This window comes from Acomys russatus, chromosome 6 (genome assembly GCF_903995435.1).
Source record: "Acomys russatus chromosome 6, mAcoRus1.1, whole genome shotgun sequence".
In the NCBI taxonomy this organism is placed as follows: Eukaryota; Metazoa; Chordata; class Mammalia; order Rodentia; family Muridae; genus Acomys; species Acomys russatus.
This window is the reverse complement of record NC_067142.1, coordinates 53,548,340-53,563,925: the sequence shown is the minus strand read 5'-3', so window position 1 is coordinate 53,563,925 and position 15,586 is coordinate 53,548,340. Positions and strand designations below refer to the sequence as shown.

Genomic DNA, 15,586 nt, shown 5'->3' with positions numbered 1-15,586 from the left:
AGTTTCAAGTTCTTAAGTACAAGCCCATGTTATGTTTGAATACTTATGGTTTCTGGAGCATTCTCTTGTCACTGACCCATCTAGGAAAGTTTTTGAGCTTTGAAAGGACAAGGGTGATGAAATTTGCATGAGAAAGAATAAATTTCTTTCAGAAAGATCCCAAGGAAGACACATGATCTACTGCTCTTGGCTGCTCCGAAGTTCAAAGAAATAAGTAAAGTTGTATCCCCTGGCTCCTCCTAAGACATCTGTGTGGAGAAGCAGCTCATGAGCAGCATGTGCATGCCCACAGGGCATCCCTTAAAAATAATATTCATCCACCTCATAAGTCGTAGTTCCCTTGAGGTTTTAGTTTTGTTTTGTTGACTTTTAGAGTTTATAACATCCTATTCTCTTTAAAATGTACTATATGTGTTATGTGTATATATAAGTTAAGGTGGCTTGAACTCGGCTTGGCGTAGGCTTGAGCACTAGGTATCCTTGTTGATTGTGCAGAGCATACAGAGCAGCCGGTGACCGTCACCATCTGAGAACAGAATACAGGAGTCTGGTTCCTCTGCAGTTAACGCTCAGGTTCTTGAGCAGCAGCCCAGCTAGCCTTGCTGAGTGCAACAAGCCACCCAAGGAGGGGACAGAGGAACTTTGACCCCGCGTTTCAACACATATTTTAATGTTCTGCTCTGTCATTTTTTATCAGACACCCTCATTATTCCCTAAGAAGTCTTGGAAATGAAAACCAGACTGAACTGTTGGTGCAGTGACATTTCCACAGCTGAATTTTAGGGGTCTCCACCCTCTGTGTGTGGTGCAAGCATTTAAATATAAATAGCATGGATATATCATTTCCAAACCCTCAAGGGGAACTATCAATTTCCAGTTTACTAAAGGGTTAAGTGCTAGTTAACTCAATGACCACTATTCTGCAGAGAAGCTAACACAGCAGCAACAGTTGGGTTTGACTGGTGCTTGGCTATTTCTTAGCTGTATTAGATAACTCAAGCAGACAGCAGCGTATTTACCTGGGTCACACCTGGGAGGAACTAATCTTCCAAATCTGATTTTATTTTTCATCTCCAGGGCCTTAATAAGAGTGTGTTAATACACATGACTATTTTACAGATAGTTCAAAATAATTTATTTTTTATTTCAAGAAAGAGAAATTCACCTTAGGAAAACAAAACCCAAGATTTTATTTTATTTTTAAAGCCATATTTTTGTGCTTTGTAGCACTTACATTGTTCCATATGTGATCCATATCTGCATTTCATTATCTGGGTTCTAAAAAAGATTTATTTTTGTTCTGTGAATAATTTTTGACGGTTCTTGTACATGTACAGATATAGATACGTTTGAGGTCTTTTATTGATATTCCTACAAAAATACAAATAAACTTTAACTTTAAACATTTCAGACTAAAGTTGCTACTATGTTTATATACATGTGGGCACTTAGGACACTGGAATGCTGGAATGTTGTTCTGAAGATACATTTTAGCATTGGGAACATCATGCCTTAGAATGTATGACTTACAGGTAAAATACTTAGGCACAGGACAAAGAACTGGCCCTGGCATCTGTTGTATTATGTTAGTGCCCTAGAAAGAAAGCTTCTCCCTACTGGCCTAACCCACTGTCCTCCTCCCTTACACCCCACACAGTTTGTTCCTAGGGTTTCTCTTGTTTGGGCTGGGGATTTGTCCTTGTTTATCCTTCTCAAGGTGTGCTATCTTTAGCTTATCTTTCTCATTCTGTAAAAATCAAAAATGCAGGTTCACATGTCATTTTATTTTGTGCTAATGTAGGTCTATGCATCCAAGAATATTTTATTTCTAGTCTTGTGCTTCTAGGAATTTCAAAAAACAAACAAACCAAACTAAAACTAAAGACAATCTAAAAGACTACTTTAAAAAGAACGTGAAAATTAATGGACACTTGCTATTTTCTGTTCACTTCGAAGCCGACCCATTTCAGTGTGAATTCCTCATGACCTAATGTAAGCTTTAAGACTTCTTGGATCTGAAATATTAAAAAGAGAGAAGTGGGGCTGGGGATATAGTTCAGTGGAATCCATAACCTAGTGCCACAAAAAGGAAAAGAGAGACTACCGGTACTGCTTACGACTATGGTTCACTTAGCTCTAAATAATATATATCCTTTATGTACATTCATACCATTTTTTTTTCTTAGCCTTCCTTCACCTGTCTACATCTTATCATTAGCACCAAATTACTCATTGGTTCTCAGTCTTAACTGAACATCAGACTGGTTGGGTAAGTTTAAACACACACACACACACACACACACATACACACACACACACACACATACACACACACACACACACACACACACAGCTGTTCCCTGAGCTCCTTTACTCCCTGTTGACCTCTGAACACTATGTGAGGTATCTGCAGCAGTGTCTTTTCACCACCATTCCTGAACTTTGGATACATTAGCTGTAGGTGTTTTCTTGCTTTATATTTGGAATGTTAAATGCTGTTAAAACCCCACACATACCTTGTTGCTGCCAACCCATTTCTTTTATATCAGTGAGATAGGAAGTCTGTGGCACACTTGTCTCATTAAGTTTGTTTACCTTGCCTTTGTTTTGGTTTTCTTTCCCATCGTGCTAAGGACCAATCCCGAGGCCTCAGGGCCATCCCACTCATAGAGCAAATGCATTCTCACAAAGCTAAGCAAGAGGTAGGATTTAACAATTTAAACCGAATTTCCTCATTGACTCCAGTTGAATACATAAGATAGATGCTTCTAGTTTAGTATCTAAAGTTTCAATCAATGTAGCTCCAGAAAGCAAGGCCCAGGCCAGCACCAGAGAAAATACCTCTCACAGTAAGCAGTAAACAAAAACAGAAAACTCAAAATAGTTTCCCCTTGACCGTTGTAGCACTAGGGTTTGATTACTTGAAGGTTCGCTGAGGAACTCATCAGATGCTGACTTGCATCCTTTGCACTTGTTGCTCTTTCAGTAGCAAATGCATCAGAGTCTCCCAAGTCCCCTCCCTCCCTTTAGCCAGCATGTACAAGAATGTGCACAGGCACACAACACTACTGACCTTCTAGAAACTTCATTTTGTGAAATTCTAGAAAGAATTACCTATGTGCTCTTTCTTTGACATTTGAATAAGTTGCAAAGAGCTGCTAGATAAATGCCAGTGTCTTCTTATCTATAAAGTTATGATTTGTGATAGATGCATATCTAGGGATAGATGACCTATAGGGTACTTGAGCCCTTGAGAAATGTGTTCTCAAGGTATGTTCAGTTACCAGTTTAGTTATTATAGTTATAATGCTAATAATAGATAATAATAGCTAATATTAAATACCAGCTGTGTGCCAGACCGTTTGCATCATTTAGTTGTAATACCAACCACGTGGATTACTTGAGGAAATTGAGGTTCAGAAAGACTTGGGAATCTTGCTCAGGTTAAACAACAACAAAGTGGAAAGACAACACTTACACTCAGGTGCTTCTGACCATACTGTCCAGACTAAATGTAGAGCTCTGAAAAAAATGCTAGGGGGAAAAAAGCTCTAACGTGATGGCAGCACATAGTAGCCACCTGGAGCAGAACACAATGAGCTCAGTGTCCAAAGCTTGTTGTCCTTTGTGACTAGGGGTAGGTGAGTATGCATGCTGATGTGTACCTATGCATGTAGAAGCCAGTGGTCAGGGTTGACTGTCGTCTTCACCGGACCTCCACCTTAGGAGCTCTCTTGCTAGCCAGGAGCCCACCCATTCAAATAGATTGGGCAATATGTTCCGGGGAACTGAGCAGTGAGGTTACAGGCATGCACCTCCACACCTGATTTTTTCACATGTGTTCTGGGGTCACACTCAGGTCCTCATGCTTGCATAGCAAGTGATTTGCCAACTGAACCATCTCCTCAGCCCCAACTTCTTAAGATATTGGTTTGGACAACACTGCTTTGCATTACTTTAACCTGAGTGATCAAAATTCAATAAGCAAGACATCTCACCTCACTCAAAAGTTGATCTTTCATCTCTTCTGGATCCCTCAGTGTTGAGATGGTAAAATCTGCCTTCAAGATTCCAAAGGAGTACTCTGGAAAACAAAATGTTCCCTGCCTCAGAAGAATGTCACCCATTGCCATGTGAACTGTCCAGTTCTTGGAAGTTAGGGGTACCCATTGGATACCATAGGTGCTACGTGGTAATGGAAGGTTTCAAAGAGAGAAAGAAGGAAACGGCTGAGCAACACAATGCTTGCCCACAGTTAACCCCACCCACCCAAAAGGAAGTCCTGTTTTAGAGCAGCATCACCTCTTCCCACAGCCTGGGCACCCATCAGCAATCCCTTCCATCATCTCTGTAACCTTCTGTTCTCTGTTCATAAATCTGCTACACAGATGTCCTTGGTCATCTGTTCTTGCTGGAATTTTACCTTCCCTTGGGCTCCCTACCTCAGAAAACTCCCAAAGAAGTTCTCTTAATGACAAAAACTACAGCCTCATGGTAGGACATGTATTTGTGCAGCTTTTGGTAGCTTACAGTGCTCCACTGCCTGAGTACCTTGTGTGCTCACAGCGACCATATGAGATAGGGTAGTTTTTACTGAGCACCTTTGGTAGATAAGAAAGACTGCAGAACCTGGGGTCCCTCTACTTGCAGCAGTCACACAGCTTAGACTAGAGTCCATGTCTTCTTCCTTCCTAACCCTACTGCCTACATAAGATCTCATGGTATCCTTCCTAAGGCCTCCAAGTGCCCTGGGCTAGGAGTGACTGTCCATTTCTAAGTAGTGGGCTGTTAGATGATGAGGTTGGCAAACAGAGGCAGTTACCTGATTCCGCTGCTACCAGTTTCTCGTTCAACTCTGGGTACTTTGGTGAGCTTAAATGCTGGGCCTGAGTGGTAGTAGTTGTATCTCCTATACGTGTGCCACCCTCTCTGCTGGTCACAGCTACAGGAAGGAAGAATAAAGGAGTTATTGTAAATGCAGTTAAGAGCCAAGGGGTTTGATACTGGTAAAACTGGCTGTGAGCCCCAAGACAGTCAAGGGCAGCCCTGCTGTGCCCAGTTGCTTGCTCCTGCCAGTTTTTCTCTTGTCCCACCCCTGCCCCCGCCACTTCTCCAGCATCAGGTTCTGTGGGGCTTGAGCAATAGCATGAGGTTTGACGTGAGCTCCAGGGTCCTTTTTTTAGTAGACCTTAGCCCAGGAAGCCCAGCACTCTGCATTACCAGGTGAGTTGCACAACCTCTGCCCATGCTACACAGAGCCGCCTTGATGTCTCCACCACAGCAACTCCCCAAGCCAAGTTTTAACCTCTTCTGGGCATACCCTAGGCACTCCCGCCAGAGGCCAGGAGTCCTCGGGTGCTCTCGCCTTCAGTCCCCAAATCCTGTGTTTTTCTTCCTGCAATTGCCCCATCTCCAAATTGGGACATATTCACATTACTTACAGGTCTACTACTATAAATCATTTAAGAAAAATGCCATAGCCCCAGGAAAATCCAGCACTTCTAACTTTCAGTACAATAAACAATGCTGGGAGGGTGCATGCGTGCCTGCACAGTGTGTGCATGCATGTGTGTGTTTACTTTGAACTCGTATCCCCTTTATCAGTTTCCTAGGAAGGGACATGCCCATTTTAAAATACACACCTTGCCAGCTTGGCAGTACCAGTTGATAGCCTACAGTATTGGGTGTGTCTGTTCTTCCTGCATTCTCATTATTACAGACTTTAAATCTTGATCAAACTGTTGTTAGGCTAAGAAATACATTTTAAAATAAAACTTAAGCTGATTTTTAAAGTCGCATTTATTTCTGTGGTTTCATGAACAGAACCAAGAGTTCTGCATTGTGTCTTTGCTGGTGTGTGCTGACTAGTTTCACTTGTGGCTAATGTAGATCTGGTCTTCATGGCGTGCCTCACTCAGGCTGTTCTTTCCTGGTGGGCCTTCCCCTTACCAGCCCATTTTTCTTCACCCAAAGGCTTACACATCTCTTTAATGAGTGAACAAATCGGTAGGACTGAGAAACACAAAATACTCATAAGCATAGTGTTACAAATTGCCTTCTGATCTTTTTTTAGCCTGTGGTCCATGCTTCCTCTTACTGTGAATATTGTGATAATGCATGCTGAGTCCTGCTGTTTGCTCCTTTTAGCATCCTAAGGCAAGCATGGCCCCAGGTCACCAGCCGCTTCTAGTAACTACACATCTGAGCAGTTGGCTCATTTTCTGAAACCTTCTGCTTGGTCCTGTTGACTGCAGGTTCAAGTCCTTCAGAATTTGGCCACAGTCCTTCTTTTCCCTCATCCCTGCTACTCCTTCCTCCAAAATGTAACCTGTATGCTAACCACATTAGCCTGCTTAGCCATCCCAGAGAAACCTAACCGTTTGACATGTCCGACTTGGCCCATACTGGTCTTTCAGCAAGGAAGAATGTCCAGATTTTACCGCCATGGTACTCATACCTCTTTCCAAAGAATGAGCCACATTCCACCCTTGGTTTACACTTCACACTCACAAGCTGTCCCAGTTGTCTCTGTCTGTTCTCATCAGATTGCCTCTGTCTAAAAGCAGGAGGCAAGGCCTGCTCACCCTGGTTGAAACACAGTATCTACAGGAAAGGCAGGTTGCATAAGACAGGGCTCACAGCATGGAAAAAAAGGAAGTCCAAACCACCCCTGCCTGGGAGAGTCTGTAATACTCAGTTCATAGCTGATCATCACATGTAATGACATGAGAATGAGCCTTATGTACCTACTAAGGTAAGCACACTGAATGTCACTACTGAGTTGCGATTAAGATGGTAACGACAGCATTTACTGTCTGCCAGAAGCAGGAGTTGAGAGGTACTGTATCACACTGATGTTGTCTTTGTTTTAGACATGAGAGAAATGAAATTCGATAAAGTTAAGAAAGTTACAGAGACAGATGTGTTCATTCATTTCTGTGGTCCCTCTGGTTGGGAGGTTGAGACAAGAGGATTGCAGTGAGTTGGAGGCCAGTCTGAGCTATACAGTGAGCCCTTATCTCAAAGAGAATAAAGAGAGGAAGGGAGATAGGGAGGGAGGGAGGGAGTGAGGGAGGGAGGAAACTGGTTGTCTGAGGCTGCGCACAATCATTTACAGAGGCACCATTCCAATTTTGACTGTCGGACTTCAGCTCTTACAGGCAGATTCTCCTAAATCTTCCTGCCTTCCCCATCTCTAGCCTACTTGATAAGGGAATGGCCTCATGAACTGGCGCTGGCCAGACAGGATTCCCTGTAGAGAGGCTAGCAATGCTGCCCTGTCTAGCCATGTGATTCCTGAACTCGGCTCTACACTCTGCAACTTGGTGTCTGGCTGCTGATGTCCCAGAGGAACTCATGGGCAGGGATACCCGACCCTACTGAAGTGTATAAGCACCTGCAGCAGTTCCTGTCAGGCTCCCAGCTGGCTCAGTGCTGGCATCAGGGCCCCAGGCTGCAGAAGCATGGTGTCCATCTCTTTGAATCTGTGCTGGCCTCCCTGAGACCAGTGCCTCCATATCATTTTCTTTAGTCTCTACAAAGCAAGACAGACCCTCTGAGCTGTGAGACAGACTGAATGAGGAGGACTCGGAGAATATTGCCAACATGGAAATAGCTGAAACGTTGTGAGTGGAGCTGAGCCAGAGGCTTGTGGCTTCCTTCCCCAGAGCCTTGAACCCACTTTGGGTTACAGGGACCCCTGGTTCTGCAGGCTCTGCAGTACAATCGGCATTGGTAATCTGGGGTCACAGGCCATTTGTGGTGAACTGATCCACTTTCCTGAGACACAGGACCAGTGTGGCCTTAGTGTCAAGGGTACAAAATTCAAAGAATAGCTCTGAGCAATGGCAGTGGGCCCTTCCCCAAGAACAGAAAGACTGCCTCAGGATACAAGATCCAAGGCTGTGGTTCTAGCAGTGACTGACCAGTGGTGTGGACTTTCCTTCCAGAACTAAGTTACTTTCCAAGGTCCAAAGACAAGCTCTGAGGAGTTAGCAGTGGTGTGTTGGGCCCTTCTCCCAGAACCAAACTGCTTCCTGGGTTCTCAGAGTCTGAAGACAAAAGCTATGAGCAGTGATGACCAGTGGACCTGTGAGCCCTTCTCAAACCAATGTACCTTCTGAAGGTGCAGGGGTTGCCAGAGGACTTATTGGAACCACTCCTTGAGGTTGGAGGGAGGTGAGGCCTGTGGTGGTGGTGGTGGTAGTGGGTGTGGGCGTGCTGGTGTCACAGACGCTGAAGCCACAGGTGCCCGAGCTGACCACAATTGGTTCATGACTCACTTGCTCTGGGATCCAGGTTCTTGAAACCAGTGCTCGGGAGGCATCTATGGAGCCAGTGCTAGTCCCTGTGACAAGAAACAAGACTTATGTGGGATACAGTGGGCACAGAACCTTTTTCAAGGAAGGCCCTAGTGCAGATCAGGAACTCCTACTATCCCAAGTGGGGCAGATCAGGGAAGATCATAGCTTCAGGCCCTCATTTCTCTACCATGCTGAAGGCAGACTGAGCAGAGAGGGCCTTCTGAACCTTTTTGGGTCAACCTAAGTAAGCCTGAGACAACTGGATAGAAGCCAGGTTAGACCTTAACAGGAAAACAGAAAACAGTTTTTTAACCTGGGTTTGAACCAAGCTGCCTTCACCAGCTCCCAGCAATGACATCACCACACAAGCCCACTAGCAGTTCCTCTTTCCTGCCATCCTTCACCCAACCTCCTCATCCTTCTAAAACCACTCCAGAAATCCTTCTGCTATTACAGTGGCTGGTTGTTGATTCCTGTTTTCTGTTTCTCTTTCATGCCTTTGACATTGCTAAAATACCGGCCTTTATCTGTCTGGCTGTGAGCTCTATCAGAATGCACCCTGCCTTTGTTCTGTTTTGGGGTCTTCTTGGTTGTATTTGTTGCCCATTGTTGGATCTTGGTCATCTCCTCTACCTTATAATAACATCACAAAACCTCAAGAGCTCATCCCTCTCTCACAGCAGAGGAGCACACTCTTGGCACTGTGATGGAGCTCCTTTGTTGTACATCCTTTCTCTGGATGCTGAACTTCCAAGGCCTCTCTGGTGACTGTTCCCCCCAGGAGCGCCATATCTGTCCCTTTGTGTCGCGGGCCTTTTTTTCTGCACTTAAGAGACTACACCGCCTCTGTTGGTCATCCTGGTTCTACAGCTTGAAGTTCAGAAGCCCACAAAGCAGAAAGTTTGTGGTAAACCAATTCCTCCTTTCCCTACCCTTGGTTAGTCAAGCAGTGTGAGGGGGAGCAGAAAGCCTCATTGGTGTAAGTAGTAATGGATTGCCACACAATCAGCATACCTCATCTCTGTTCACTTACTAGCACTTCAGGGAGGGCCACTCACATGGGCTCCACCCTCCATTGCTGTGTGTAGACCAACCATTTTCCCTAGTTTCCTAGGCCCAGATGACCCCAGACAGAGCCAAGAACAGACTCAGAGTACCTGTGTTTGGACTAGAGGTTGTCTTTGTAGTAACTTGTGAGGGGTGAGTCACTTTGAGGGAAGAATTATCAAGGAGTAGAGGCATCTCTGCTGACTGTCGATGTCCAATGGAGGGGTCTATGAGGAAACAGTGAGTATAAGGGCAGACTGTCATACCAACCCCATGAGAAGTCACAACAGACACAGTGTCAGTCACCCTCCACCATAGCAAACACCCCCCCAGGGGACCCAGTTACTGCACACTGTATAAATCACTGCATAGGTCCTCCACCTTTAGTCTTCACAACAGCACATCAAGGAATACTAATTTGTTCTACAGATAGCAGACAAGATTGTCTTCAAATCCAAAATAAAAAGAAAACCCCAAATTGGCAAATCCAAAGACATAACATCTATTTTGATTGCCAGGAGGGAAAGTAGGACATGACTGAGTAGATCAGAACTTTTGAGGGCGATGAATATGTCATTAAATTGGACAGTGGTGATAGCTGAACAAGCATGCAAACAGTAAAAACCTCTGAACTGTACGTTAGATGGTTGTCTTAAGGTGTGTGGATTCTCTCTCAACAAAGGTACAACAGAGGAGGGAGGCTAAAAGCAAAGGGCAAAATGGGAGGCCCGTCACTGAGGAGGCACGTCATGCACAAGATCTAGAGTGCCCCTGTTGCCCTCAAGTTCATAGTGACCATAGCTGCTATCAGCAAGGGGCCTGCTCTATGTCAAGATCTCCACTGTCTCTCAGCCTTCAGCCAACCTGCGGGGTAGGTATCCTCAATCTCAGTTTGTGAAACGTGTTTTCCAGGTAAGGAAAAGGGAATCCAGAATCTGCCTGTCTTCTAGGAAGTAGTGACGTCTACCTGATACTAAAGTACAGGCTCATGGCTATCAGTGTGTTGACTAACTGTTGTTGCTAACTGCTGACGAAATAAGGCTGCATGGACTTCATCCCATCCTTTGAAGAGCCCCAGGATTTAATAACTACAACTCCCTCATAATGTTTTTAAAATATTAGTCTCAAGTCAAAAGACTGTTGTAGATTTCTGTTACCCTCAAAGCCTCCAAGTGTTTGTTTACGTCTATCCTAAATACCTCCCACTGTCTAATAAATTTATTATACCCTCAATGAGCCAAGTGGACTCTCACATACCACAGAAGCAGATGAAAGGTTTCAGCTCATAGCAATGATGTGCATAAATCTGAGGCAGATTATTTGCAAAGGTGCGGAGTCCTGCGCATAGTCCTTGACCAAACATAGGCATATTCTGTAGCCACTCAGGGATGCTGGAACCCAAATCACTAGACCAGATCAGATTATTGATCTTTGCATTGAAGTAGAGGCCAATCCAGGCATCGGCATCGTTTGTGATGGGCTGGAGGGCTTCTTTGTCCTTGTCACTCACTCTCTGAAGATCGGCCAGGTCTGTGTAGTGGTTTCGACAGTAGGTCAGAGCCGAAAGCCATGACACGGTTTGTTCAATCCGAATGAAGGTCTGTCCACTAATCTTGACCTCAGCTGGAGGCAAAGAATACAGAGACCACAGGCCTGAGATCCAAGTTCTCATGCGGCCCAGTCTTCATTGCCTAAGGAAAGAGCTGGTTTGACTGTGATCCTGAAGGTTAGATTTTTATCAAAACCACCATTTTGTGGGGACGTTGAAGAATGAGTGAAATATCAGAGCAGCAGCTGCTCTGCTTACAGCTCTTCTTAGAGCTATGTGATTTTTATAAGCTCAATTTACATTTCAAATGCTTCATCTGTCCAATAGAAATAGTACCTAAGGTTAGGATTACATAAAACCACACATTAGGAATTTTAGAGTTAGAGAGGCAGAAGGGGGAGGGGAGCCAGAAGGAAGGAGGGAGAAAGAGACAGAGACAGAGACACAGAGAGAGAGAGACAGAGACAGAGACAGAGAGAGAATATGAATGGACCTCCTAGGAGCCCACTGTGTCAGCTCAGATGTGGGCCAGAAGCAGAGCAGGCTGATCCCAGCAGATCTGCTTCTCAGGAGCTCAGGCAGATAAGACAGTAACTACACACACACACACACACACACACACACACACACACACACACACACACACACACACACACACACACACACTCCTTTCTCCCTCCTGGATTGCTTCAGGTCCCAGAGGCAAGCTCTCCCTCCTCTCCCCCACCCCGAGAAGCCCCTTCAAGCCCATGCTTCTCTGGTTTCTATCAAATGAAGTCTTGGAAAGGACCACTGCAACTGTGGTCCTGGGTGTTTGGGTAAAGAAAAGGTTGTTTTCAGAATCTGCACTCGCATCCTCCTAGTCAAACAAGAGCCCTTCCCTACTCTCTGGCCTATACCTGCTCACCTCAGCCCATTGAGGCTTGCCTGTTTCCCTGTCTAAATGGAGTTCTTCATATTCAGTTGAGCACTTGTGCATGACACATGAAGGGCCGAAGATAACTTGCAAAAATTAGTTCTCTCTCTTCACACTGTGGGTCCCAGTGATTGAAGTGAGGTCATCAGGCTTGGCAGCAAGCACCTTTACCCACTCACTGAGCTATCTCACCGACCCCAAAACTAATCTTTTTAAATTATTCTATATTATACCCCTAGCATGTACCAGCCTTGACCTGTGCCCTTGGCCTGCATCACTTCTTGGTATTAACTGTCATCCTGAGAAGTAGCTATTATTAATCTTATTTCATAGCTTAGGTAGAAGAGGTTCACCCCAAATTCAGTTCAAGATGAGATTAAAGCGCAGGTCAGCCTGCCTTAGAAGCCCTTGCCATTTCACTCCACCTTCAGCAACACTCAGAGAACACGCTCTGAATGTTTGACTATTTATCATAGGATTGACTATTTATCATAGAATTTTTCTGTATCAGATAAGAAGAAACTTTCCTTTTAAACGCCAGGGCAATGTTGTCTAAGAGACAGAAATCTTGAGAGAAATACTCCTCTTGAGGCAGAGAGCAAGGACCCACTTTTTCCCCAACTCCTGACCCCCAGAGGAAGACCCAGGTGGCAGGATTGCAACTGTTTACACACTTATGAGACCTGGAGCTAGTTACCTCCCCCTCTGTGCTTTTCAGGCATTGCCCCATCAGCTCCTGGGTTTCAGCCCAGGGACCCCAAAGCCACACAGTAGATGAGGCAGAAGAGACAGAAGCAGAGGGAATCATAGAGATCCACACTGTGTATGCTGGTCCAGGGAGATGGAGAGATAAGAGCAAAACAAGCCAAGATCCCAGGAAAGAGAAGGCAAAGCCAGGTGTGTTACCTTCCTCTGGAAGAGTGGTCAGGTCCTTGAGAGAAGACACCAAAGACATGCGGTGTCCTACAGCGGGGTCTATAAAACAGAAGCAGACTTCAAATTATGGGGTAGAGTGAGAACTGCTCCCGAACCACCAGGTTGAAGCCAAATGAAGCTCAAAGGTAAGCCGAGTTATCCTTTTTTTTTTTTTTCCTGTAAATATAGATTAAGCACCTATTGTATGCCTGCTGCCACTCCCTAGGAAAGTGGTAGAAATAACACAAGCAGAGTCTTGCTTTTAAGGAGAATATAAACCACATAGTCCCAAGAGAATGAGGACACTGGCCAAATGCAGAAAAGCTGTGTGGGTTGGGGGGCAGAAATAAGTCAATACATTGCAGCTAGAGAAAGGGCCAAGCAAGGAGGCCAAAGAGACCAGCCAGGGCATGGTTAGCTATGAAAAGAATGTTGCTCCAAGTGTTTTGAAGGTCTGCTGAGCATATAGGAAGGAGGTTATCCGGTGCCTGTTAAAATTCACCTTGTTCAGACAACACAGCAGTGGCCACAGGGCAGACTGGGAGAAGAGGGTGGTTATTTGGCCCCATGCACTCACAATGGGCCTGCAGAACTGGAGAGAACTGCGTCATGGTGTCGGAGTATGTTGTGGTCGAGTTCTAAGACCATGAGGGAAGCAGGAGGAAATCCATCATACACACCTCCAGGTTTTGCAGGGATTCCTACCAGACCCATTGGCCACCCTGTGGCATGGAACTGTGCTGAGCCTCGGCTGGCCAAGAAAGGCAGAGGTTGCCACTTCTACCAGGAAACTGCAGTTGTGTCCACAGCCACACTTCTGTGTGACCTCCCAGCACCAATAAGACAAGGGCGAGAACAATGACAGTACAAGTGTGGGCTCCAAGGGGCAGATGGAATAGGTGAAACACAAAGATGGGGTGATCCCCGGCAGCCGGCACCATGGTGTGCTGATGGCAGATCTCTAGTAACTGTCTGGAGTTGGTCCTACCCAAAACTTAGCAAGTAGCAAAAGGTCCTGTGGAGCAAGTGTTCTGCTATCTGCCACCCCAGGAAGACAATAGACCATACCCTGTGCATCATGAGGCAAAACCTTGAGCTGTGCTCTCATTTCTGCATAGGTAAATGGACCCTCCAACCATCTTTCCCATTCCCTCCCTCCTCAGATCTTTACTTGGCAGGTGTCAAAGACATAATGGAACATTCCGGGCTTCATTTTCATCTATCCTTATTTATACCCAGTTCTTCAGTGAGGTCTTGGGGATAGATAACAGCAAGTCTACGAACTAAGGTCACAGAGAAGAAATGAGGAAATGATAGAAGGTGAGGGAGCATCCATTATCCTCATAGGTGTCCCCCCCAAGACATACACTGTCTCTTCCTCTCCCCACTCTCCAAAATAGTCCTAAAGAGAACAGGCTCAGAATATTAATGTGAACAAACCATAATAGCAAATGAAGGGCTTCTGCTCTGTGCAGGAGGCAGCCCCCAGGGCAGGGACACTGAACCATGAATACAGAGTAGCACAGAGGCCATCCTGGAAGGTAGGCAGCACACTCCATGTTGGGGTGGTAAAGATGGAGCCACTAGACCAGCTCAGGCCAGAGATTTGCACATCGTAGAAGAGGCCAATCCACGCTTGAGTACTTCTGGTGTGGGAGTAGACCACCATGATGCTCGTTGGACTGTTGAGGCTCTGCAGGTCAGCGAGGTCAGTGTAATGCTTCTGGCAGTACCACATGGCCTCTTTCCAGGTCCGAGGCTCCTCCACCCGGTGGAAGGTCTTGCTGCTGCTCACCAGTTGTAGGGCTGGGGCAGGAGAAGCGACGTGACTATCCAACCTCGCTTCACCCTTGTCCCAAAGGGATTTCAGCCATACCATGGTAGGTGTCTCCTTTTCCAATATACCCCTTACTTCTGACCTCTCACAACCAGCTCTACCTCTGGACCTTTCTGCAAGCTACTGTCTTGGTGCAGAAGAACTGGTCATGCAAGTCTCTATTTTTTTACTTTCTCCTTGCCTTTGTCTAGTGAATAACAGCAGTCATCAGTGTCCACTGTACACATGTATGGTTTGCCATTTAGCTCATTGAACTGCTCTGAGGACTACTTAAGATTTCATTATGTCTGTTTTACAGATAAGGACTCCAAATGGCTGAAAGTTGAATAGATGACTAAGGCCACTAAGTGGGAAGGAGACACAGCCAACTCCAGAACACTGTATGGCTCCCAGCCCAAACCCTTAAACACAGCATAGCATAACTTCTATATCAGGAATTCTAGGTGGGTTTAGGGTCACCCAGAGAACATTTTGGGTATACTCTGGTGTAGAGCAAGCATGTGCTTTCTGGGACCAGCATCAGAGTTCCTCAGATGCTTCTGGAGAAAAGAGCTTATTCTGCTTCTGTTGTCTCCACCAGGCATCCTGGGAAACAAGAGAAAGCCTTGTTTGCCAATGTAGCCCTAATCCCATCTAGGTGCACCCAAAGCACTCCATGTGCTGAAGAAAAGTGGGGAGACAGAGACAGAAGGCAAGAGGCAGAAAACTTCTCCTAGGAGCCCCACCCATACCCTAATATCTCAGTGTTGACCCCTTTCATCCCTCCCTGGCTCCACCCACTTTTCCAGGTTCTAGCAAGGGAGGGTTTGTCCATGGCTATCCACCCTACAGAGTAAAGGGGAGTGAAGGAGGTCTTCACTGTTGAGGTCTTAGGGACCCTAGAATACAGAAAACCAGCCTTGAGCCTGAATACCAAGGGACAGTCGTGCAAGATGGGGCACAGAAGGAGAGAGGCCTGACAGGCACTCTCCAGGAATGAAAGAAGCTCTAGTACCCACCAGAGTCAATGAGGCTGCCTG

The 15,586-nt window shown here is 45.7% G+C and overlaps 1 protein-coding gene across 1 annotated transcript; it reads right to left on the bottom strand.

Moving 5' to 3' along the window:
- Positions 1-1,934: 1,934 nt before the first annotated feature.
- Clec20a (C-type lectin domain containing 20A) lies at positions 1,935-14,609 on the bottom strand. Its single transcript, XM_051148330.1, has 9 exons — positions 14,171-14,609; positions 12,722-12,790; positions 10,608-10,973; positions 9,461-9,577; positions 8,117-8,347; positions 7,692-7,779; positions 4,823-4,942; positions 3,999-4,185; positions 1,935-2,015 (listed from the first exon to the last, which is right to left on the bottom strand). Exons 1-9 carry the CDS (start codon positions 14,607-14,609, stop codon positions 1,935-1,937), a joined length of 1,698 nt encoding a protein of 565 aa, XP_051004287.1.
- Positions 14,610-15,586: the final 977 nt, after the last annotated feature.

What these genes read in the sequence shown, in the direction of transcription:
- Clec20a (XM_051148330.1), bottom strand. Translation starts at nt 14,609, where the DNA reads ATGGTATGGCTGAAATCCCTTTGGGACAAGGGTGAAGCGAGGTTGGAT. An exon ending in AACCCCTGCACCTTCAGAAG is followed by an intron (nt 7,780 to 8,116) that starts GTACATTGGTTT and finishes CCTGTGTCTCAG; the next exon opens with GAAAGTGGATCAGTTCACCA. An exon ending in CTGCAGAACCAGGGGTCCCT is followed by an intron (nt 4,943 to 7,691) that starts GTAACCCAAAGT and finishes TCCTTCCTGTAG; the next exon opens with CTGTGACCAGCAGAGAGGGT.